Source organism: Myotis yumanensis, unplaced genomic scaffold (genome assembly GCF_028538775.1).
Source record: "Myotis yumanensis isolate MYYU_CA2020_CCGP unplaced genomic scaffold, mMyoYum1.0.hap1 SCAF_3, whole genome shotgun sequence".
NCBI classification, from domain to species: domain Eukaryota; kingdom Metazoa; phylum Chordata; class Mammalia; order Chiroptera; family Vespertilionidae; genus Myotis; species Myotis yumanensis.
Window position 1 is genome coordinate 199,033,784 of NW_027223754.1, and position 23,720 is coordinate 199,057,503.

The 23,720-nt window shown below is 41.3% G+C and overlaps 1 protein-coding gene across 6 annotated transcripts in view; it reads left to right on the plus strand.

Moving 5' to 3' along the window:
- The window catches only part of ANO4 (anoctamin 4), a 310,025-nt gene that overhangs the window by 228,023 nt on the left and 58,282 nt on the right, over nt 1-23,720 (plus strand). For all 6 annotated transcript variants that reach the window (XM_070410904.1, XM_070410898.1, XM_070410903.1 and 3 more), the window contains one exon: nt 21,711-21,817. In XM_070410904.1, coding sequence (XP_070267005.1) covers nt 21,711-21,817 — 107 coding nt within the window. The remainder of the gene's footprint in view (nt 1-21,710; nt 21,818-23,720) is intronic.

The window sequence follows — 23,720 nt, forward strand, 5'->3', positions numbered from 1 at the left end:
GTGCCTAGCGCAGTGCAGGGTAGATGGATGGATGAATGGATGGGTAGGTGGGTAGATGAATGGAGGGCTCAATGAATTATATGGTGTGTACTAGGGGATTTGTTTTACTTCAAAGACATATAGGTAAATGGAAAAAGAATGGGATGGATGGATAGTTGAATAGATGGATGGAGAAATTAATGAAGTATATGGTGTGTGCACTGGGGTTATGCTTTGCTTAAAAGGTATAAAGGTAAATGGAAGAGGAACTGGATGGATGGATGGATAGGTGTTTAGATAGATGAAATACATGGTGTGCACCTAGGGTTTTATTATTACTTCAAAGATATATAGGTAAATGAAGAGGAAAGTTTCCCACTATTCATCTTTATGCTGATTCTGTTTTCTGATGTTCTTTCTTTATCTTTTTAAATATTTTTATTGATTTCCAAGAGGGATAGAAACATTAATGATGAGAGAGAATCATTGATCGGCTGCCTCCTACACTGGGGACTGAACCTGCAACCGGGGCATGTGCCCTGTCCAGGAATCGAACTGTGACCTCCTGGTTCATAGGTCAACACTCAACCACTGAGCCACTTTGTTCTTGCTTTAGAACAACGTTTCTCAGCAGGGTTCTCAAAGTCAGAAGCACCTGGGCTCCCATCAGGACCTCCAGGTATTAGAATCAGGAATCAGGTCTTTATAAATGTTTTAAAATATGTGCTAAATGGCCCAGAAGGTGTGTCTCCATGGTTGAGCGTTGAGATATGAATCAGGAGGTCACAGCTGGATTTCCGGTCAGGGTACATGCCTGGGTTGCAGGCTCAATCCCCAGTAGGGGGCATGCAGAAGGTAGCTGACTAGTGATTCTCTCTCATCATTGATGTTTCTCTCTCACACACAGTTCATTAAAAAAATGTGATAAATGAAGATGATAGCCTGTGGGATAGCGGTATTCAGCCATCTCTCTCACATATATGAGAAGCATTTTTTTGACATGTTTGAGTATTCATTCACTGAAAAATGGTTTCATTCAATAGTCAATAGTTTGCTGATTACTTCTTGTCAGGCACTGTTTGGGTACAGAGGATATAAATAGTACATAGTCTTGACCCCAGCATAGTAAAGACAGAAGACCATCTATAATAATAAAAGTGTATATGCTAATTAGACCAGGTGACCTTCTGGACGAAGCAGGGGCTGCGAGGGAATCCTGGGTCCCAGGTGCCAGAGGGAAGCAGTGCTGGCAGCCGGGGGAAGGAAGGCCTACTCTTGCACAGATTTCGTGCATCAGGCCTCTAGTTTTAAATAATTATAAACAGTATAATGGTGTGACTTAAAAGACAGGGTGTTCCAGTCTTCAGATTTGTTGGGAGGTTAGTAAGAGATGAGGGCTGGTCACAAGAAGAAAATGTTTGTGATGGGTCTTGAAAGGTAACACTTGTCCAGGAATTTAAGGGGGGGAAACACATCTCGAAAAGAGAGAATCATGTATGTATCAAAGAACAAAGGTGTGAAGCAGAATGGAGTGTTTGAATTACTACAATAGTCTTCTGTGAATGGGAATAGGGTGTGAGAACACTTGGTGTTACTGTTTGAAAAAATAGAGTGATCTGTAGAAGATGAACTTTCCAGGCAAAAGAACTAAGGAAAAAGCAGAGGGACAGCTGGAAAGAAGCAAACCTAAGAACCAGACCTTAGTAGGACCAAGAGAATAATGTAGGCAGTTGGGAGATGAAAAATTCAACAAGGTCTTGAATGTTATGGGCAGTGGAGATTTCTTTCTGTTTGAAAATTGTCATGCCACACAGACAACATCCCTTTTCTTTTATCCTCACTTGAGGATATGTTTCTATTGATTTGAGAGAGAGAGGAAAGGAGGAGAGAGAGAGAGAGAGAGAGAGAGAGAGAGAGAGAGAGAGAGAGAGAGAGAGAGAGAGAGAGAGGTGAAAGGGAAACATTGAGTGGTTGCCTCCCATACTCTGTACACGCCCTGGCAGTGCATAGGACGATGGTCCAACCAACTGAGCCACACTGGCCAGGGCACAACATCCCTTTCATGAGTGTGTATATGTAAGATTCCAAGAAAACTGGCTATCAAATTGGAAACAATTGTTTGGTGCGGTCAGAAAAACATGTGCCTAAGGATACTTTGAGATGTTAACGGCTTTAAAGTAATCCGAAGTAGGTGGTTAATGAGCTTTGAGGGTTATAAAATGATCTGCTGGTTTTCCAAATGCAATTCAAGATCCCGTGAGACTTCTTGGTTCTGCGGAATGTTTGATATTGTATTTGTCTAGGAATAAAAGAGAATAATCGGTGTGAGTGTCTATACATGAATGTAGTAGAAAAAGAGACAAAAGAGAATTGAAAGTTTAATAAAGAGTGATCAAAGTGGGAAAGAGCCTTGAAAATACTTTGCTCTCAGAATAAAACCCAGACTCCTGTTAGCTCACTAGCTCCTGCTTTCATCCCCCAGTTGTGTGCTTTGGGTGCACTGAACTGCTTTGATCTCCTTAGCTCATGAGTCTAAGTCCTTTTGTCTCCTGTCTGCACATGCCCTTCCCTCTGCCTGGAATAGCCTTTTCTCCTAGACTCCCTTCTCTCAGAGTTCATCAGAGACATTTCCTTCAGAAATCCATCCAAGTGTTCCACCCCCAGCTCTGGCTGCAGTGTACTCTTCTATGTCTTGGTAATATTTCCCCCTGTCATAGGTCTTCATTAATAGTACCATCAAGTTTAATTGCTTTCTCCTAGAGTGTAAGTTCCTTGAAAGACTGTGTCTGTATCATCACCTTTGAATCCCAGCACTGGTGCTTAACAATGATAGTTAAATGAGAAAATAAATGAATAGATAGAAATGAAAATGGGAGAATCATGAGTAAAGAATAAAGGTGATATGAAGTTAGCTCACTGCACACTCACCTCAAACCAAATTCAAGACATTTTCTCCTCAAATGCAGTCCACATTCTTTGTCCTCTATCCAGTAAATAGCACTAATATTTGTTCAGGTGCTGAAACCGAGTCTGGAAGCTAGTCTAATACATCCCTCACCTCCGCTTCCCACATCTTATTTATCTCCCAGGGCTGATGATTTTATACCCGAAGCAAAGCATGTCTTTCATCTAGTAGCTTCTCTCTATCTTTACCACCATTTTCTCACTTGTAAAACCTAGAAACAATGGAACAGGTCTCACTGGCTCTATCCTTCCCCACCTCCAATCCCTTCTCGCAAGTGCATACAGAGTGATGTTTTCAAAATGCACCTTTATTCATGTCACTTCACCCGGTTTAAAAACCTTAGAATAAATAGCAAAACTATTGAGATGACCTATAAGGTCTTGGAAGGCTTGCCGGCCTTCTCAGCGATTCCTTTCTGCTAACTGCTAACTCCTTCCAGCTTGATCTGCCTTCTCCACTGTCCACCTCTCATTTCTTATGATCCAGACAGAAGACAGATACAATCAATCAATCAATCTCTCTCTCTCTCTCTCTCTCTCTCTCTCTCTCTCTCTCTCTCTCTTCTCTTCTTTGGACACTCTCTGCATTAGGGCATTTGCACATGCTGGAATTTTTGTCTCATTCTCCCCCGTTACTTTTATTCATCCTTAAAAATTCAACTCCAAAGACTCTTCCCAGGGAAGCCCTCTCCCATCTTTCCAAAAACAATGTCTCCTTGCTTAATGCCGTTTAGCTGCATGTTTCTTACATTACATTTTTCACATTTGAAATTTTATAATTATTTGGGTATTCTATAATGAATGCCCAACTATCCAACTAAACTTTAAACTCCATGGAGGCATGTCCATGTCTGTTTTTGCTCATAATTATATCTTCAGTAGCTAATGTAATGCCTATCATACAATAGATGCTCAATGCTTGTCTGCTAAATGGACAAAGTAAGGATAAAAGTAAAATGATATCATGGAATAATATGATCATAAACCTTTATGCTTTGAACTACATTGCACACAAAAAATTAAATTTGAGAATTAACTTCAAAACAAATAGCTTATCATTCTATTTGAACATATATCCGTGTTTCAGAAGCAATGAAAGCAAACCTTCATGTACATCTCTCTACAAGTCAATATAGGATATCAGATAAAATGGGAAAACTCTTACTAGGTTCCAGGCATTATTTTAAGTACTTTAATCTTCACAACAACCATATGAGAGAGGAGGTATTATCATCACCATTTTACAGATGAGGAGACTGAAGCACAAAGAGGTTAAGGAACCTGCAGTAGGTCGCACAGCTAGGATAGTCAACCTGCTTGAACAACCCCAGGTATCCGTGTTTTCACACTTTAGAAGTTCATTGTGGTTCACATCATTGTCTAGTGTGGGTCACTGCAGGGAAAGAGGTGCAATATCTCTGCTCCGTGCAGTTGTTCAAGGTACCAGGCTACTTCTATCTTGCAACTCTGCCTTCCCTAGATCCCTTACATCTGGTTGACAGACAGGGGAGAAGAGGTCTGAGTGATCTTGTGGGATGTTTTTATGGACCAGGCTTAGAAGCGGTGTACCGCACTTTCCCCCACCTTTCATGGTCTAGACCTCACTCATGTAGTTACTCCTAACTTGAGAGATGTTAGGATAACTAGTCTACCTGTGTGCCCAGGAGGAAAAGGGAATCAGTGTTGCTGAATGACTAGGCAATCTGTCTCGGTGATGGAGAAGGAATTCAAATTCTGACAGGGAGCCTTACAATCCTGTACTCTTTTAAATATATATATATATGTTTTTTTGTTTTTTTTTTATTTTTTTATTGCTTAAAGTATTACAAAGAAGTATTACATATATCTCCTTTTTTCCCCCTGTTTTTATTGATTTTTACAGAGAAAGGAAGGGAGAGGGATAGAGTGATAGAAACAGTGATGAGGGAAGAGCATCATTGATTGGCTGCCTCCTGAATGCACCCTGACTGGGACTCAAACCAGTGACCTCTTGGTTCCTGGGTCAACACTCAACCACTTAGCCACACCGACTGGGCACGATCCTATCCTCTTAAGCATTATGCTCTCACTGAGGATTTTTCAACCTTGGTGCTATTGACATTTTGGGCTGAAGAACTCTGTGTGGGAGCCATCACATCATTGTAGGATGGTTAGTAGCATCCCTGGCCTCTGTCTATTAGATGTTACTAGCAGTTCCCTCCCCACTTAGTTGTAAAAATAAAAAATCTCCAGACATTGTCCAGTATCTCCTGGTGGGAGGGGGCAAAAAATTGCACCCCTGTCCCCCTTGATAACTGCTGCTCTGCTGTCTTTTATCATGTGACACCCTTTTGGCAGGACCACCCACTGTCTGAGACAAAGTAGATTTTAGTCAAATCTGATGACTATGACAGACAAGTCCATTTAAAAATTAATTTATTCCTCTTCACCTCCTTGCCTGTGAATGTCGGCCTGTATCACCCACTGCCATTCATTCTTAAAATGGCAATAGCAGTAATGCCCTTGTGACAATTACTTTCTACGGTCAGTACTCATAATAAAGGTTTTCTGCTGGTAGAGAAAAGGAAGTGTGGGAACGAGGCATGTCGTTTTTTATAATAGCTATGCAGAGTATTCGTGCAAGAAATAGATTAATTCTGAATTGCCTTTCAGAAAAATGTTTGTGTTAGATACAGACACAAAAATATTCCTTTCTGTATTTTTTTTGTTTCTATTATTACCATTATTTTATTGTTATGAAAATCTGTAAAAGTGAGATAAAATTAAATCCGGGCCACTTCCCAACAGAGGAACCTGAAATTTGTGTTTGCTGTGAATGCATGTTTAAATGGGCATTCATTCATTCATATGTTCCATGCCCATTGTTGTTCTGGGTGCCTGGGAGTCCACAGTAAACAAGGCAAGGATGCCTGCCCTCCCGGAGCTGACATTTTAGCTGGGGTAACTGGCAGTGAATTATGAATCAATGGTTCTCAATCAGGGGATGATTGGGCAATGCCTGGAAATGTTTTTGTTTGTCCCAGCGTGGGCTGAAGCCTGCTACTGGTGTCCAGAGGGTGGAGGACAAAGATGCTACTAACCACTCCTCCCCCAACAAAGAATTGTCCATCTCTGAATGTCGTAGTGCTGAGGTAAACAATTTTTTAAAAAGCCAATTGGAAAGCATGTTAGAAGGTGATGAATGATATGGAAAAAGAAACAAAAGGAGTAGGGGGAGGGGAATGGAGACTATTGGTGCTAAGGTGAGGGTGACGACTGCATTCTTTAAAAACTGTTTCTATTCTTCAAGTTAGGCCTCAAACAGAGAAAGGCTAGAAAGAGGTAAGAGAGGGAGGGAGAGAGCCCCAATGGGGGGTGGGGGGGAACAGCCAGAGCAAGGCACTAATCTGAAAGCACCATGGAGTATGTTTGGAGGGAGAGTAAGACCCTTGTGGCTGGAGCAGAAAAGACAAGGAGACAAGATGGGAAATAGGGGGCAGGCCAATTATGTCCAGTCCTGTGGGCCATTGTAAAGACTTTGGCTTTTACAGGGGTGTGATATGGGTCTAGCTGAAGTTTTTTTCGACTTTTGTTTTATTAAATGTACTGGGGTGACACTGGTGAATAAGATTATATAGTTTCAAGTATATGGTCCTATGATACATCATCTGTATATTATTACATTGTGTGCCCACCACACAAAGTCAAATCTTCTGTCACCCTATATTTGACCCCCTTTACCCTTGACTGGCCTCCTAACCCCTCTTCTGTCTGATAAACACCATACTATTATTTTGTTTGTTTTTCTTCTTTGTACATTTGTTGCTTTCATGGATGGTTCTTGAGAATATCATGCTAAGTGAAATACATCAGACAGAAAAAGATAAGACCCATATGATTTCACTCATCTGTGGGATATATATAAAACTCACTGAACTTTTGAAAAGTACTATTCTGACTGCTGTGTTAAGAACAGATTGTATAGAGCAAGGGTAGAATCAGGGACCAGTTAGGAGGCAACTGCCATATTTCAGGTAAGAGATAATATGTTTATACATGCAGTCTGGTTTCCAGTTTTTCAAAGTCTATAATGAAGATATATACCACACATAACTCAGCATAACTCCCATATAACACCTTGCAAAGCTTGGTTGTCACAAAATATTGTAATGTGGGTCCTGTGCATACAGGAAATGGACATTATAAAAGACTCCTTCCAATGAAATTTGCTCACATGACTTGCTCCCCCTTCTAGACTGAGCCACTGAGGACGGGAACTGTGTGTTGACATCGAGTGGCACTTGGAGAATGACTAAGATCTAACTATGTGGCAGAGTTGGCTTTATGGCCACTGCTGGAGGATAGAGCCTGTTCTGCATCCTAAACACAGAACATTCTGATGAAAATTCTAAACATGGAGTCAACTAGTCAGTCAATTGTGGTCTCCATGTTCAAGTTGACTTTATCCCTGACTTGGTGATTTATTTTTGGTCTCAGCTCTGCTGATAGACCACCTTCCCTATCCATAGTTTTATACCCATTAAATTCTATCAGAAATGATGCTTGACCCTTAGATCTTTAACTCAGGTATCATATTTTAATTCATGTGTCATGTGCATAGATGGGCAACATACAAAGACCACTTGACCTGAAATTTGCTTACATTCCCTTCTTCTCCTTCTGGGATGTAAGCTAGGGAAACATTTTTTAAAGTCTAGGGAATAACAAAACAGTACAGCTCATAGTGCTCAAGAAAGCACTAACCATGGAAATCTTGGTGCTGGGCCAATGAGGGCTGGTAGGGATGGGAGAAAGTTCCTGAAGGGCCAGTGGGTAGGAGATTCTCTGTAACCTCCCTTTGATTGCCTTCTTATCATTTAACCTTCCTCTCAACCGAACAAGCCAGCAGACCATGGCAGCAAAACAGTGATTGGTCAAATGGTGGTTTTCAAGCAGTGGTAGCAACAGTTGCAGTGATAAAAGCAATAGTGGCCATTATTTATAAACTAGAGGCCCGGTGCACGAAATTCATGCACGAGTAGGGTCCCTAGGCCTGACCGGCAATCAGGGCCAATCGGGGCCTTCCTCCTCCCCACCCAAGGCTGCCAGCTGCCAGCCAGGGCCTTCCTCCATTCTGCACCACCCCCTGGTGGTCAGCACACATCATAGCAAGAGATCAAACTCCTGGTTGGTCAAACTCACAAGGGGACAATTTGCATATTAGCCTTTTATTATATAGGATAACTCTGTATTGCAGAGTTAAACCATACACCCATTACAACTCTGAGGGTCTGGATAATAAGATAAAGGTCAGAGAGATGGAATGGCTTGCTCAAGGTCACTCCAGTCAATGTCCAATAACTGAACAGGAGAGAAGTGTGTTTTCTTCACAATGCTGCCACTTCATGTATGTGCCACATGAACAGAGCCAGAATACAGTTTTTCAGCCATATTACACTAGTGTGAGCCTGTGGACACAAAGATATATGGTTGCCTTTGGAGTTTATTGTTAAAGCATTTCAGGTGGGTTAGAGACAAAGAGAATAACATGCTAAAATAGAAAAGAAATATTCTGAACCAAGGTGAATATCATTTAGAGTAGGCATTCAAGTTCAGGAGAAAATGGACCCAGATTGGCAGGCCTCAATGGTCTATATAACCGTAATTTGGTTGATAACTGAGCCAACAAATTGGACGGTAAGCCTAGTGGGCAGGGCAGAGGGAGAAACACAGTAAGTCACATGGTTCTGACTGTCAGAGAGAAAGAACATCAACCCCTAGTGAAGCAGTGCTTCCTAGCCTTTGGAAGAAATGAAATTCTTACATGGATAAGGGACCTCTAAATGAAGTAGTGACAGTACACTCAGCAACCTTGTTAGAGCAAATGCCTTGCAGGGCATCTCTGGGAGCTGTTTCCAGTGAGTCCCTCAGCATGGTTCTGGAGAATTAATTTATTGCTCATGCTCACAAACTTCTTCAGGAGATTAGGCATGTCTTCAGCAAAATATTGCAGTAAATCCTAAACTAATCAAAGTGTAAATCTTGGTTGTTTGAGCTACATTCCACAAAAATTAAAGTTGAGAACTGATTAAAAAGCAAATAGCCTCACATTCCACGTGTATATATTTTGTGCTTGAGAAGCAATAAAGAAAACCTGTGGGTATGCATTTTTATTAGGTCAGTATGCGATACGGTTCGGTCGTTGTATTTGGTATCCACAGAACTGGGCCTGCAGGCTGCTTACCAGCCACGCCTATATGGGCACCTAAAGATCTGACCCTGCAGAAAGCTCTCCTGCATGAGCCAGCTACCCGAGGTTGTCAGTGCTGGGGTCATTGTATTGAAGCATTGTAGTTCCAGAAGGCCCCTCTCGAAGCTCAAACAACCTCAGAGAAGACGATATAATACAACAGTAGGGAGTTTATCGAAGGAATAATGATAGCTCATTTGTATTGTACTTGCTAGTTTGCAAGCACTTCACAACTATAAACTCATTTAGCCCTGTGAATAAGGTATAGTCCTTATCCTCAATTCTGTAGAGGAGGAAACTGAGGCACAGAGAGGTTAAGCAACTTGCCCAAGGTCACACCATTGGCAAATGGTCAGGCTTGGATTCTAAGGCCAGGCCTTCTACCTCCAGTCCTATCCTCTTGATGTTACTAGTTTCTACAGCTGCTGTATCAAATGACCAGGAATTTTGTAGCTTAAGACAACACAAATGAATTATCTTATGTTCTGTAGGTTAGAAGTCCGACATGGGTTCCTCTAGGCTAAAATCAAGGTGTAGGAGAGCTGCATTCTTTTCAGAGGCCCTGGAGAAGAATCTGTGTGTTTGTTTGTGCCAGCTTCTAGAGGCTGGCACATCCCTTCCTGCATCTTCAAAGCCAGCGATGGCAGTGAGTCCTTGTCCCATCAGCTCACTTCACTCTGACTTGCTTCTGTCATCACATCTCCTTCTCTGACTCTTCTGCTTTCCTCTCCCACCTTTAAGGACACTTTTTGTCTCATTGGATCTGCCTGGATAGTCCAAAAGAGTCCCCCTATTTCAGCGGTTCTCAACCTGTGGGTCGTGACCATTGGGAAGCACATACAGCATATCAGATATTTACATTACGATTCATAACAGTAGCAAAATTACAGTTATGAAATAGCAACAAAAATAATTTTATGGTTGGGGGTCACCACCACATGAGGAACTGTATTAAAGGGTTGTGGCATTAGGAAGGTTGAGAACCACTGCCCTATTTAAAGCAGCTAATTAACAGCCTTAATTCCATCTGCAACATCAATTCCCTTTTGCCATGGAACTTAACACAGTCACAGGGATTAGGATGGGGACTTTTCTGGGGGAGTGTTCATCTCCCTAGTACAGCTATTTAAATATGCCAATCTGGAAAGTTCCAAGGGACATAGGACATGAGGGGGGAAAGAAAGCAGGAGGGAATGGAGGGTGGCAACAGTAGGATTTGGAGACATTAAATGAAATGACACGTGTAAAATCCTTAGTCTAGTACCTGGCCAATAGAAAGCACTTAATAAATAGTTACAACAATTATTATTACTGCTGCTGATAGTACTATTACTACCACTACTGTGAGAATCCTTGGGGAAAATCTCTGAAAATTTGCTTTCAGTGAATAAAGGGGATGTTTGAGGTGACAAAGACGGATATTTGTAAAGGTAAATATCTGACCTGAACTGGAATAGCATTATTTTTAAACAAAATTCTACTCAGTGTTCTGGATATGTTATGAACTGAATGTTTGTGTCCCTCCCCCCACAAATTCATATGTTGAAATCTAATCACCAATGTGATGGTATTAAGAGGTGAGGCTTTTGTGAGGGGGTTGGGGGATGAGGGTGGAGCCCTCGTGTAGAGGATTAGTGCCCTTAAAGAAGAAACCAGAGAGCTAGCTTGCACCCTCTCCTTCCACCATGGGAGGATACAGTCATAAGTCTGTAACCGGGAAGAGGGCCTGCACCAGAACTTGACCTTGCTAGTACCCTGATCTCAGATATCACCCTCCTGGGAATAAATTTCTGTTGTTCATAAGCCACCCGACCTATGGTAATTTGTTACAGCAGCTCAAACCAAACCAGGATTACCATTTCACATTTATCAGTACACATGTGTATTTGTTTTCTAACCCTGTCAGCATAGATACTTGAAGATACTGATCCTTCTAGCTATCTGCCTTTTACTGTATTTTATTTTCAGTTTGGACTTCTTTGAGGGAGGGGAGTTGTTTTCATTGATCTGAAATCTTTAGAGAGTTCTTTAGGCAGAGAGAGACTGAGATTGATTTAGGTAGGATTAATGTTCTGTCAGTGCCCGTGACGTGCAGCAGCCTCAGAACACTCGTTTTATTGCAGTCACTTATCTGGCATTAGGATGCTCGATATTCAGGTTGTTTGTATCGATCTATAGAGTCGGGGGAAAGACAGCTCTCTCCTGGAAAGTTTTCATCTGAGATGAAAATGAAACAAGCTACGCATCCTGCGATTTGTGCTTCTGCAAATGATGTAGCTTCTTTTAAGTAGGAATTTAATGTGTTGATCGACTATGTTATTGGTAAGGCTTCTAGTCAAGAGTAGGCTTTTATTAGTCAAAATTTGCAGGAGTCAAAAGTTATACACAGATTTTAAAGTGGGCGGTGTGGGAGGGGTGGTCAGTGCCCCAACCTCCATATTGTTCAAAGGTTAGCTTTACTTGGCAGAACTAAGACTCTAGCCCAGGTTTGTTTTATCTTAAACCAATGAAGTCGATGTTAGTATATCAGCCCTTGAGCTCCTAGGCTCATAAAATAGTCTGTCTATTCATGAAGCAGCTTCTTCCTCCAAAAATGTGAGAAAATACATTTCTGTTGCTTAAGCTCCCCAATCCATGGTACTTTGTTATGGCAGCTATAGCGAATACACATAATCGTTCACTCATAATAATAGTCTCACTAGGTACAGGCATCTATATCTGGCGAAAATCCTTTGCCTTCTGAATTTTTAAAGTCTTGCTCCTTTGATTCTAAAATTCAATATTGCTACAGAGAACTTCAAAAACATTCAAATTCCTAATTCTCTCTGCAGAACCTGTTTCCCCTCTAGGGAAGCTTGTCCCCAGTGTTCTGAAATATATGTAGCTGGATGTGGCTCTGTGTTCCTTTATTGTACTTGGTACTCTGTGGCTCCTTTCAGCTTGAATACTTTTGTCTATCAGTTTAGGGACGTTTTCTTGAATAATTCTTGAATTTTGTGGGTGATTTGTTCTTTTTCTCTTTCTGGCATTCCTAGTTTTCAGATATTGGGCTTCCTGACCTGGTTCTCTCATGTTCTTATCTTTTCTCTCCATGTTGTTATCTATAACCTAAAGATTTCCTCAACTTATTTTGAATTCTTCTGTTGAGTGTTAATTTCTGCTCTCACTTTCTTTTAGTTTCTAAGAGCTGTTATATTTCTATAATGGTTTGCCTTTTCAAAAACATATTTTGAGCTTTTTTTCACAATTGCATTATCTTAATTCTCTGAGCATAATGATTTTTTAATTGAGATATAATTGATACAAAACATATTAGTTTCAGGTGTACACCACAATGATTATATTTGTGTATATTGAGAAATGATCACCACAGTAAGTCTAGTTAACATTTGTCACCTCCCATAGTTACATATTTTTTCTTATGATGAAAACTTTTAAGATTTACTCTCTTAGCAGCTTTTGGATATACAGTATAGTATTATCAACTAACGAAATCATGCTATACATTACATCCTCATCACTTATTTATTTTATAACTGGAATTTTTAACCCCTTCTCCCATTTTGCCCACCTCTCTATGCCTTACATCTGGCAACCACCAATCTGCCTTTTTATTTTGTTGATGGTTTTGTTTTTTTGCTGTGCATAAGCTTTTTAGTTTGATGTTGTTCAACTTGTTTATGTTTTGCTTTTGTTGCCATTGCTTTTGGTGTAAAATTCAAAAAATCATTACCAAAACTAATATCAAGCATCTTAACACCTACCTTTTTTTCAGGTCTTATGTTAAGTATTTAATCCATTTTGAATTAATTTTTGTATATGGTATAAAATTCACCTTTATACTTTTTCGTAAAACCCAGTTTTCTCAACATCATTTATTGAAGAGACTGTCCTTTCCCCAGTGTATATGCTTGGCTTCCTTGTCATAAATTAATTGACCATATATGTGTAGGTTTATTTCTGGGCTCTCTATTCTATCCCATTGTTTTGTGTGTCTGTTTTTATGCCAATACCATATTGTTTTGATTACTATACCTTTATAATATAGTTTGAAATCAGGGACCATGATGCCTCTAGCTTTGTTCTTTCTCAAGATTGCTTTGGCTATTTAGGGTCTTTTGTAGTTCCATACAAAGTTAAGATTGTTTGTTGTATTTCTGTGAGAAATGGTAATGGAATTTTGATAAAGATTACATTGCACCTGTCGATTGTTTGGGCTAGCATGGTCATTTTAACAATATTCTTTAAATCTATGAGCATACAATATCTTTCCATTTACTTGTGTCTTCTTCAGTTTGTTTCATCACTGTCTTATAGTTTTCATTGCAGGATTAAATTTATTCTTAAATATTCTTTTTGATATACTTATAAATGGGATATCTTTCTTAATTTTCTTTCTGATAGTTCATTATTAGTATATGGAAATGCAACAGATTTTTGTATATTGATTTTGTGTTCTGCAACTACAGTGAATTTGTTTATTAGCTCTAACAATCATTTGGGGAATTTTTAGGATTTTTTATATATAATATCATATCATGTACAACTAGTGACACTTTTATTTCTTCCTTTTTAATTTGGATGCCTTTTATTTATTTTTTTCTTGCCTAATTGCTCTGGCTAAAACATCCAATATTATCCTATAAATAAAGAGGTGATATGCAAATTAACCCTCACACCCTCACAAAATGGCTGCCTACAACCAGGCTGACGGGGGTTAGTGAGGTACGACCAAACGGCTGAACAAGCAGGCTGTGTGGAGCGACCAGGCCAGCGGTTGGGGTGGGGGGGGGCAGTTGGGGGCGACTAGGCCAGCAGGGGGGGAAGTTAGGGGTGATCAGGCCAGCACACAGAGGCAGTAAGGGGCAATCAGGCGGCGGGGGGCGAGGGGGGAGCAGTTAGGAGTGACCAGGCAGGCAGGCAGGTGAGCGATTAGGAGCCGCGGTCCAGGATTGTGAGAGGGATGTCCCAGATTGGAGAGGGTGCAGGCTGGGCTGAGGGGACACCCCCCACACACACACATGCACGAATTTTCTGCTCCGGGCCTCTAGTGTTGAATAAAAGTGGTGAGAGTGGGCATCCTTGACTTGTTCCTGATTGTTAGAGGAAAAGCTTTCAGCTTTCCAGCATTGAATATTATGTTAGCTGGGGGCTTGTGATATGTGGCTTTATGCATCATGACTGTTTAATGGATTTCTTCAGATACCTAGTACTCTTTGGTTGGCTGTCCATACTTAAGGATAGGGAATGCAGAACTTGAGTATAAGTTCAGAGTAATAGGTGGGACCTCTGACTGTGGACTTCATTGTAGGAAAATGGCTGGGTGGTTCCTTTCATCTTAGGCTGCTCAGATTCCCCAGAGAAGAATTTGCCAGTCTTCTGCCTGGAAAGTCAAGGCCTGGCTGCCAGTATTCTGGAGCCTAAGGGAATGAATAAACTGGGAGTCTCAGCCTCCAGGATGCAATTGATCCTTCAGTTTTCACTATGGTACCTCTACCCTTATCCATGCCTGATGTCTCACAATTCAGAGGCTGAATTACCCTATAAACACACAACTAAAACCAAACTCTAGTTGTCTGGTAGGGTACAGGTGAGGATATGGGCATCTAGCATCTCCTTAAACAGCTTTTAACTAGTACCCATTCTGTAATCCCATTTATCTTATTTCTAGAGGTCACTGGTTCTAAAATTTTATGAGATTTTACAGCATAAATATGATTGTTCTTGGTTTCCCCCAGAGCTGATTTAGGGTTTAGCTTTTTTTCTGGTCTCCTAAGTCTGTTACCACTTATCTGTCTGCATTTCATGTTACAACATTTGGTTGGTATTGTTCTTTACTATCTTTGTTCCTTGAATATTTATACCTTTATTTAAACACCACACACACACACACACACACACACACACACACACTTTACTATTATTTCTATGGGGTTTGAGAGAGAGGAAAGTGAATAGAAGTGTTTAATTTTCCTTCTTTATCTGGAGTTCTCAAGAGGAAGTATTTCTTAGTTTATATTTAACATTCAAATAGCAAAGACGATATTATGAAGTGCAATTAGAAATGACCATTAGAATAAGAAAAATGTCTGACATTGCTTTATATTGCAGGAGCTTATCACCTTAATCCTAAAATGAGGCTTGAAAGTCTTTACTGAGCAGTCAGAACTCTGAATATTATATATTTAGCCTGATAATCATCTCATTCTTTTACTCATAACAAGTATACTTGAGATAAGAAGCTAGTGATTGCACTGCGGTTGCCGAAAGCCCCCAAAATCTCTCAAAATAGGTCTTGTCACATAAAAGAATTAATTGGTTGCTTTGTTCCTACTTAGATTGTCATTAATTTGAGAACGTAATTTAAGTGACAGTTAACTGTATCACCTTTGCTTCTCCTTGTTAAAAAAGAAATCTCTATTTAAAATCTAATTAAGAAAGTTTCCTGAAATATTTAATTTCAGGCTTCTTCACATTAGCAGTCTTGGGGCAGCACTTCAAGCCGGCAGGAGTGGAAGCTACAGAGCTGGGCCTAGGCTCAGAACTCTCACAAAAATCACTTCCGCCACATTCTGTATTAATCCAGTCACAAATCCCACTCCGATTGGAGAGGTGGAGAGGTAGAGTCTAACTGTTGATGGAGGAAGCAAGAAATTGACAAAGGGGTGTGTGTACAGGGCCCAGAAGAATTGTGGCCCTTTTTTGCAATGTAGCAACATCTTCCCTCTGACCATACTTTAATCACATTTCTCCCATCTAGAAAATGTAGTCCTTCCCATTCCAGGATCCCCAAAGGTCTCGTCCCAATATGGCATCAGGCTCAATGTCCAGGATCTCATGTTCCAACATCAGGTTCGCTTGGGGATGAGGATCCTTGGAAGCAGCTCTTCAAGTATGGTCCTTCTTGAACCAGAGGCCTGTTAATGAAACAGACCAGTTAACTGCCCCTACGTTTCCAGCTGCCAGGATAATTACAATAGATGCTTCCATTCCCAATGGAGAGCAGGAAGCACAGAGCAGTCAGTGCACATGCTTCAAGCTCCTCTCCTCCCAGCCAAGAAACATGCCTTGATCAGTTACCTGGTTCTGTTCCTACTTGCCCTATGCCTTCGGAGTTTAAATTTATACAGGTCAGGAATGTGGCTATAATTCTAAATTAACTGTCCAACACCATCTGTAGGTAGTTAGATGCTTCTTGAGAAATATATTACTTGAAGTTTTAAACCAGGGGTGAGGAACCTTTTTTTTCTGCCAAGGGCCCTTTGGACATTTATAACCTCAGTTGTGGGGCATATAAAATTACCAGCTTAAACATTAGCCTGCTATATTTGGTCAAACATTTAATTAACTCACCCCTGATGCCGGGCACGCCAGGCCAAATGATTTCCCTTATACGGCCTGTGGGCCAGATGCCCCCACCCCTGTTTTAAACATGGAGATTTCTCATACCTTTGAGGATATTCGTTTGTTTTAGCAGTCTCAGTAATTCCATAAAATCAGTATTAAACCAGTTTTAAAAGCTTCTTCATTGCCTTTATTTTCCCCAAGTAGTATTACATAGAAAGCATAATGATAAAATAAACTGATTTTTACAATATTCAAGTTAGGGCAGGCAATGAACATGTGGATACATCTTTTCCCCACTCCCACCCTAATAAAAATTTTTAGAGAGTAAAATATAAGAAGGAAATAAAACAAGATAATGGAATACAGAGAGAGCAACTTGTGAGGCAGGAGAGTGACTGTCTTAGCTGGCTAGTAAGGAGGTGACTTTTAAAAAATATATATGTTTTTATTGATTTCAGAGAGGAAGGGAGAGGGACAGAGAGGGAGAAACATTGATCGGCTGCCTCCTGAATGCCCCCTACTGGGGATCAAGCCCGCAACCCAGGCATATGCCCTGACTGGGAATTGAACCTGTGACCTTTTGGTGCACAGGAGGATGCTCAACCAACTGAGCTGCACCAGCCAGGGCCAGACAGATGTTTCTTTATCCCTCCTCACCACCTGCTGGTTGTGTGACTTGGTGCATATTACCAACCCCTCCAAAGGGGCAGGAGAAGAAAATGTATATTTAGATCCTCAATCATGTCACTGATCCTCCTCTCAGGGAGGGGAGGGGAGAACAGACCTAGAACAGAAATTGCATTTTTCCCTTTAAATTTTCTTTTTTTTAATGTTTCCATTTTTATAGGTAGTACATGTGATAAAAATGTTCTAAGTGTGTACAGAGACCTTTCCTTCCTACCTTCTCAGCCACTGAGTTCTCCCCAGAGGCAGCCAGTGTTTCCAGATGTGTCTGTGGTGTTTCCAAATGTGTCTGTGTCCTCCCCTAGCCATTCTATGCATGCACCAGCAAATATATGTCAGCATGTTGATAGCTATATTTGCACATGTTTTCCTCTGACACACATAGCCGTGTGACTGTTTTGAACCTTGTTTTTTCTCTTGCTGTATCTCAGAGGTTTTTTTTATGTCTACAGTGAGCACCCTTAATCTTTTTACAGCTGCCTAGTATTACATTGAAATTTGTACCATCATTTATTTATCCTATTCGCCTCCTCCCCCTCCCCCCGATGAATTATTGAGGTCATTTCCAGATTTTGCTGTTATAACCCACGCCATAATGAACATTCTTGTACATCTGTCACCTTGCATGTGGGTGAGTGTTTTTGTAGAATAAATATCCACAAGAGGAACTGCTGTAATGAGGATATATGCATAATTTTGATAGACCTTGTCAAGTAGCCCTCCCAGAATTTGTACCAATTTGTTGCCCCCGCAGCAATGTGTGCAAACAGCTGGGTTTCTAAGCCTGGGTGGAGCCCGGATACCTCAGAGACTGAGCACCAAGGCTTATGTTTGACAGAACAGCTTGGCTTCCATCGTGTGTGTGTGTGTGTGTGTGTGTGTGTTGTGTGTGCGATTTCCTTTGAAGCAGGTTGTCTTGGCTAAGTGGCTAAGAAAAGCTTGAGAACCATGATGTAGGCAATCATTGCTGTTCTCCTAGCCTCCACTTTGAAAGAGTGACAGACAAAATGAGATGGCTCCACACCCTCCAGGAAGATCCTTACACAGGTGATTTGTGGAGAGAATGAATGGCTCAGATGGTAGCTGGGAAGATGGAGTGAGTGGAAAGATTTCCAGGAAGCAGGAGTAGAGGCCAAGGTAGAAGGAGATGAGATTCTCATAACCTCCGTATTCTCCAAAAAGGTCAGCTCAGTTGAGCCATCTTTAAGGACGAGCCATGAGCCAAGCCCTGTATTAGGGCTGGGATACAGAGATGAGCATGGCTGGTCCCTGCCTCAAGAAGCTCACACTGAGAAGTCAGGTGTGCAGGTGGACAAAGTCTATATAATGTCACAGCAGTGAGAGCAATGATGACAGCTCAGAGAGCTTATTGAATGCCAGACACTGGGCTCAGCAATGCCCATCATCTTGCCTGATTCTACAGAAATCCTATGAGAGATTACAGCAAGCCTGTCAAACTCAAAGGCTAACATGGGCCAAATAAACAAGGTTTAAGTTTATATGGGCTGCAAAAAAAACCAAAAGCTTCAATTTTCATAGAAACGTAGGTTTATTTTGAAAAGTATAGTATAAAAAAAAAAAAAAAAGAACAAGAGCAATGGTAAAATGAATGTTTTCTTCCTGACACTTGGCATCTCTTCTCTGCTACTGTCTTTCTTACTTCGGGGGGGAAATCTTGTTCGCAGTGATTACTTTCAAAACTGACTCAAGGTGAATGTCTTTAATTCTGGATCTGACAGGAGACTTATTTTCTCTCATAATTGTAAATAACTGCTCACACCATTATATTGGCTGGGCTGCAAAAATATTCATGGTGGACCGCATGTGGCCCATGGGCCGTGAGGTTGACATGCTTGGATTACAGGGGTATCCCCATTTTCACAGATGAGGAAACCTAAACCCAGAGAAGTTGAGGGGTGGTCCTCATACCACGTAGGAAATGACAAGGCCAGGGTTTCTACTGAGGCTGTCTCCCTTCAAAGTCTAAGGGAAAGCAGGAGTGATTTTGGAGCTAAAAGCCTGTCTCCCTCCTCCATGAAAGGTTCTCTCCTTCCTTCATTTTATAGCCCTCATCACTTTTTAGGGGTGAGGGTGAAGGAGTCAGGCACACCCGTGGAGGGGGATGTGCCCTGAGGTGAGTCTCAAAGGATGATGAGAAGCAAGGAAAGCATTCCAAGCAGAGCAACTCTCGGGCAGATCCCAAGGAGAGCCAATCTCCAGGGAGGCAGGTGAGACTGCCCGAGTTCAAATCCTGCCTCTGCCTCTTATTTTTTGACTGACTTCGGGCACATCACTTAACCTCTCTCATTCTTCACCTGTAAGGTGAGGCTATAAAGTTCTTAACTCCTGGCTTATCGTAAGGATTAAATGAGTTAACATCCAGAATGCTTAGAACAGTGGCTGGCCCAGGCTCTATAAGTTTGTTCCCACTATAGAATCTCCAGGCTCCAGGTACAACGTATGTGTAAAGAAGAGGAAAACACACTTTTGAAGCTTATGTTAGAGAACTATTACCTGAGCTCACAACAGGTCATGTGCTAAAAAGGAGAAGGAAGCAGGAATCCATGCAATGGAGGAGGGACATGGGCTTTTAGCCCAGAATCTTGTCAGGCATGGCCGTGCGTATCAGCTTTCCATCATCCCCTGAAATTGTGAGTCCCAATGGGCTTTTTTATTTGTCGTCTATTTCTTTATGACATTTTTATTTGGTGTTAAAATGTAATGGTCTGTCTCAAATAAGGTGGATAAACAGAGGAGGATAAAATAAAGCTAACCACATTCAAGGTAACTCTTGGTTTTCCCCTCTTCTTCTTTAATGCCTCAAAATGTTTTCGCAAAACCCTAAAGACAATCTCAGATAAATGCTGTGACTTTCACCCACGTAGCATTTATCTCTCATCCATCAAGTCACATTACCTTTTTCTGAGAACAGCATTCTGTAACAGAATCCAAGAGCAGTAAAAGTGAGAGGAAATGTGTCTTCATATTTTGTTTTTATACATTTTGTCTTCATAGTCTCTGGCCTTTCTCTCCTTTATATGTTTTCCCAAACTAACATTCCCAAACCAGACCCCATGCCTGACCACCCAGGCCAGTTTTATCTTGTCCCCCCATCATTTGAACAGCTCTTGGGAATCCATCTTCTTGAAGAAAAACATTTAATAGCCTTTTTTTCCAGCATAAATCCCCATGACCCTCATTTACTGTTATTCAAAAATCTCCACCTGTACTGTGTACCAGGCACTCACTAGATTCTGGAGCCACAGAAATTATGATGATTCGGCCTTTTGTCCTGAATGAGCTCACGGTCTTGTAGGGGAGAAAGGCACACAAAAGAGGAGGATTCTGTCCATCTTAGTCCTATGATCATGTTCATTTCTGCTATGGTTTGTCTTCCCCACTGGCTTGTAAGCATCTGCTTTATTTAGCATTGTATAATCAGTTCCTTACAGACTGCCCTCAGAAAACATTTGCTGAGTAAATGAATGAAAACAAATAAATGACAGTATAGCATGATCAATAAATTCATGCGTTTCAAGATAAGAAAAAGCTCAGCGGAAAGAGTAATGAATTCTTTTGGGGGGCAGGAGTGCAGATGGAGGAGTGGGGAGACTTGCTGGGGAGGTGACTTCTGAGCTGGATTTTGAGGGCGATCGCCACCAACATTGATATGTCTTGTGTGACGTCCAACTCATACAAAGTACCAATAAAAATTTGTTGAGTCCTTTACAATGTATGAAACAATTATACTTATAGTAGCTCTAATTTTCTATCTACCCATTCCTGAGAGGAAAATACTTCTCTAAAGAATCAGTTCATGTGTCTAGACATACCCTCTCTGTGAGTGATTGAAGACAAGGCTATTTCATGCTGGATCACATAGTTCTGGAAGCTCATTTATCACTTGAGCGTAGGAACCTCTCAGTAGCATAGGAACACCTACTGAAAAAAAAACCACCAAGGTCGTGGGGTGTGTATAACTCTGTGGGAAAGTTTGGGGGCTGGGTGGTCCTGCAGAGGTGATTTCTAGATACTCACCTCACTCCTGATTCAGAGCTCATTACTGAACTCCTGTATCCACCACCCAAGCCAGTTTCAGATAACAAAATTCCTGAAAAATCAGTATGGGGGAAAAAGTAGGGGGGTTAAGAATAATATACATTTTTAGTTTAATTTAATGACCATACTGAAAAGAAAAAAAAAAAAAAACAAGAGACATGAGGCCTAGACTTGCTATTAGTTTATTATTAGATTTCTTAATTTTGTTTAGCTCTAGCTCCTTCCTGGCATCATGATGTTAATGCTTAGGAGACTGAGAACCAAAACTACTGAGATTTGTGAGCCTCCTGCCCCTGGTGTGACCTCTGGGCTCTCTGATGCTGTTCTAGACATACCTTCTCTATGAGTGATTGAAGATACCATGTCTGAGCAACACCAAATGGTATCAAAGATTAGATCCCTCACCTCCAATGAATCCTCACCTTGTGTTTTCAATGTGTGTGTGCAGCTTCATCATACACAACAAAGACACTTTCTTCAACAACGCCACGAGAAGTAGAATCGTACACCATATTTTACAAAGAATAAAGTATGAAGAAGGAAAAAACAAAATTGGTAAGTTAGTGTATTAGTATAAAAAAGCTGTCTTTGATTTTGGGGGGATTGCACATTTTTTCCTTTGGCTTTATGAAGTTAATATCCATTCCAGAAATGCTCATCATTTGTGAAACCTCTGACTTTTCCCTTGATGGGTAACTCACAAGTGTAACATCTTAATAGCATCCTTAGATCTCTTTGTTCAATAGCTTGTTATCTCATTTATCTAAGATCATGAAGAAATTCTCTCAATTGAACAAATATTTATGGAATGCCCATTATGTGCTGGGCACTGGACCAGATGTTGGGAAGATGAGCACAGTTCTCTCCTGAAGGTTATGTTTAAGAAGTTAAAAGCAGACAATAACTAAGTAACATGAAAAAATTGACATGGATGATGATTCAGAAATAGAATAGGAAGGGGTGGGGGTGAGTTCAAGCTGAGATGGAGTGGTCAGGGAAAGCTTCACCAAGAAGCTGAACTTTGAACTAAGACGTGACAGGTGTGGGCAGATGGAGCGGGGGAGAGGAGACATTGCAGGCAGAGGAAAATGCACGTGCAGAGATGAGCTTTCCCACGTCAGTAAATTCTCCAGATAATCACCTCCCCCATTAAACAGCTCCCACAACTTATACTTTGTACATTATTACAAGAACTTTTCCATATTATATTACCAAATTTCCTGCCTCATTAAACAGATGATTACATTATCAGGAAGATTTGGGTGGCTTTATCCTTATCTCTGTCCCAACAGATTTTTATCAGTGGTTTGAATAATAATGAGCTATCTCAGTCAGGGTCTAATCAGGAGGCAAAAATCCCACATAATTTGAGGAGGGAAAGTTTAATATAAAAAATCAGCTGTGACAGGATTGGGGGAATGGAGGATTGACCAGTAAAGAGTAAGAAGAACTGTAAAGAGGAATAATAGGTGTTAGGAGCAGCCACCACCCTAAAAAACTCCCCCCAACAGAGCTGAGATCCATACCCTGTAGGATGGGGTGCAGCTGTGGTTCACTGGGCAGCAGAGCAGTTGGCTGGGGGCTCCAGGCCAACAGAACTCTGGGAATCTGCCCCTCCTGTACAGGAAGAAGCTGCCTGGAGGGTTCTGGGGAAGCCATTCGTTGGGAGTGTTGCATCAGCAGCACTACTCTGTGAGGCTGTTCAGGGGACTCCTGCCCTTGGGGAGGTACCCTGTACTGCTGGCCACTGTGCACTGCAGCAGCTGGGTGCCATGGAAACCATGTGTTGAAGAAGCCTGCTGAGAGGAGCACACTGGTACCAGGGAGACAAACTCCTCCCTCCTCTAGTGTCCCTCCAGGGCCTTCTGCTAACAACCTTCCACATCTTGCCATCGGGCAAAGGAGAAATATTTACAAGGCCCAGCTCCATTATTGCAAAGCTGGCAATTAAATATGTTTAGAGCAGTGGTTCTCAACCTTCTGGCCCTTTAAATACAGTTCCTCATGTTGTGACCCAACCATAAAATTATTTTCGTTGCTACTTCATAACTGTAATGTTGCTGCTGTCATGAATCGTAATGTAAATATCTGATATGCAGGATGGTCTTAGGCGACCCCTGTGAAAGGGCCGTTCAACCGCCAAAGGGGTCGCGACCCACAGGTTGAGGACCGCTGGTTTAGAGTGAAAGGGGGCGATAAATTGGTAACTGGCACTTAGCCTAACCAGCCTGCCCATCAAGCTTTCAGGGGGAGTGGAGACTGGAAGGAGGCCTTTAGTATATTAGTCATTGGAGTCAAGAGCCTAACTGAGCGCAGGGATCTGGGCATCTCAGCCAAATCCAACATGATGACATTTGAGAGTTTGTAAATGTAAAGTCTTACACTCACAGTCAGCAAAGCAGGTACCCTGGTGCTGTGGGAGAAATGTTGCTCAACATCGGGGAAGCAACAGACTGGA